Genomic DNA, 2,155 nt, shown 5'->3' on the forward strand with positions numbered 1-2,155 from the left:
GCCGCTGATAAGCCGCAGAATGGGCTCTTGTTGGGATGAGTGACAGGAGAGTCGCTCTGATAGGGACAGACAAGGGCCTGAAAGGGACGCACCCTTGGGACACGCGGGACGCTGCCAAGCCGTCTCTGTTAACCCCTTCTGTGGCACAGCCAGCCCCGGCTCCAGCAGTAGCCGCAGGGCCACGGCCGGCCAGGAAGCTCTGCTGGCCCAGCAGGAGCGGGAGAGGGCCTCTAGAACCAGAGAGCGGGCAGGACCCCAAACGCCGGAGTACCTCAAGGACTTCTGCCCACCTCTCTGTTTGACTGGGTGGTTTCCCCCAACCTCCCGTCGTGCCCTCAAGCCTCCTGGTGCGGTTGTCTGAGAAGCATCCCTGCAACTCCCTGTCTCCCTTACCGACTGCTCTCAGGGGTGGGCTTGGGGTAGCCTTCCACCGCTCCTTCCCAGACGGCGTTGGCCAAGGCGTTGCCGATGGCTGTCATGACCATGAGAAGCTCGCTAGGCCAGTCGTCCAGATCCAAGGAGCGCACACGGGACAGGTGGGTGCCCAGGTTGCGATGAATCCCAGAGCACTCGATGCACATGAGGGAGCCCAGGTTGAGGCTTGCCCAGTCTGGATCTGAGGGCAGCAAGATCAATGGGGGAGAGTTAATACCAGCATGGACTCACCAGCTGGTCTCCTATGATCCAGGAGACCCATATCTGCAGGCACCTGCCCACCAGATGCCTTCCGAGCCCAGTGCCCCAGAAGCATGGGGAGGCCAGGACCCCAGTAAGGGGTCACGGACCAGAGTGGCATGTGGGTCAGTCATCCATCCCTGAAGAATGGGTCCACTGCAGGGGTAATCGAGGAGGTGTCTGGGGTGGAGACCCTCCTTCCTCCCCAGCAGAGCGGCCCCCTCCCAGTGTGGCGTTTCTTACTGGGAGCATCGCAGTCCACGCAGAAGCTGTTCCCGCGGGCGGTGCGCACGGCCTGCATGGCCTGGGCGTCGCTCTGGCTGCCCAGCCGCGCCTGGAACAGAACACACGGCACCCCCGGTCACCCAGGGCCACCTGCCCCACCACGGGTCCTCTCATCATCACCCCAAGAGCCTGCTGGGAGCCACCAGCACCTCGCTGGAGGGGGCACCCTGCTGGCTCTGCTGCAGGAGGGCGCCCGGTGCCGCGCTCAGAGAACAGGGGCTGGAGGGAACGTGGGTTTGTAGGAGCAGAGAGTGGAAGTGAAAAGGCAGCGCTGGCCAAGGAGGGAGCCAACAGCCCAGGATCCAGCCCCAGCGGGATGCAGAGAGCTCCGAGGGGCTGGAGCCAGGCTGGACAGAGGACAGGGAGCACAGAGACGTGACAGGAAACCCGAGGGGGAGCAGCACAATCCCAGGGCTGGGATTGAAGCCTGACTGGGAGCAGATGGATTGGGATGGGTTCCAGCGTGGATGCAGAGGGAAGCCTGGGACAGGGACAGACACAGCAAAGCAGATGCTAGAGAGGAGGGAACAAAGCAGAACTCAGTAGAGGCCTCTTACCTTGTTTTTGCTGCTCTCACAGCCCTGCAGGCTGGCCAGGATCTGGCTCTCAATAGCCTGGACCCAAAGCTCTCGCTCCTCTGATGTTGAGGCCTCAAAGAGCCATGTCTGGCCCGTCAGGGACACAATGATGAATTCAAATGGCTCATCTGGTTCTGGAAAAGAAAGGTGTGCTGTGAGATGCGCCAGGGAAGGAAGGGGCCTTTCTGCTGGCCCTGAGGGACACGGGCCACAGGCAGATCCCTGCGGGCCAGCGCCGCGCCCACAGATGGGATGGATCCCTGGCAGCGGTGCCGCAGGAGGCAGAGTGTCTTCAGGAGCACCCAGAGCCAGTGCCAGCCTGTCCCTCCTGCTGCTCCCACAGCCCCCTGTGTGCCATGGGCTTGCCCACTCTTCCGCACCCCGACAGCGGCGACCTGCCTGCCCTGCTGCCCCGGGCCGGGGAAGGGGGGGGCACTGGGCTCCCAAAGCTGCTTGTGCCCTGCTCTCCGTGCCCTGTGTCCTGGCCCTGCAGAGAGCTGCCCACCTCCTGAGCAGCAAGATCAGCTGCCCCCAGAGCTGGTGCCCCCACAGAGCTCCACGGACCCACACGACAGGGCATGGCTGGTCTTTTTCCATAGAGAAACACCAAGGCACAG

General features: G+C 63.2%; 1 protein-coding gene across 1 annotated transcript; it reads right to left on the reverse strand.

Moving 5' to 3' along the window:
* Positions 1-92: 92 nt before the first annotated feature.
* On the reverse strand, positions 93-1,672 carry LOC103769116 (arf-GAP with GTPase, ANK repeat and PH domain-containing protein 3-like; the record flags this gene model as incomplete). The annotated part of the gene is made up of 4 exons (XM_008936291.1): positions 93-230; positions 394-616; positions 919-1,009; positions 1,518-1,672. Coding segments are annotated over 4 exons (607 nt in total), but the record flags the coding sequence as incomplete, so codon positions are not given.
* Positions 1,673-2,155: the final 483 nt, after the last annotated feature.

Source organism: Merops nubicus, unplaced genomic scaffold (genome assembly GCF_000691845.1).
Source record: "Merops nubicus isolate BGI_N331 unplaced genomic scaffold, ASM69184v1 scaffold33562, whole genome shotgun sequence".
In the NCBI taxonomy this organism is placed as follows: Eukaryota; Metazoa; Chordata; class Aves; order Coraciiformes; family Meropidae; genus Merops; species Merops nubicus.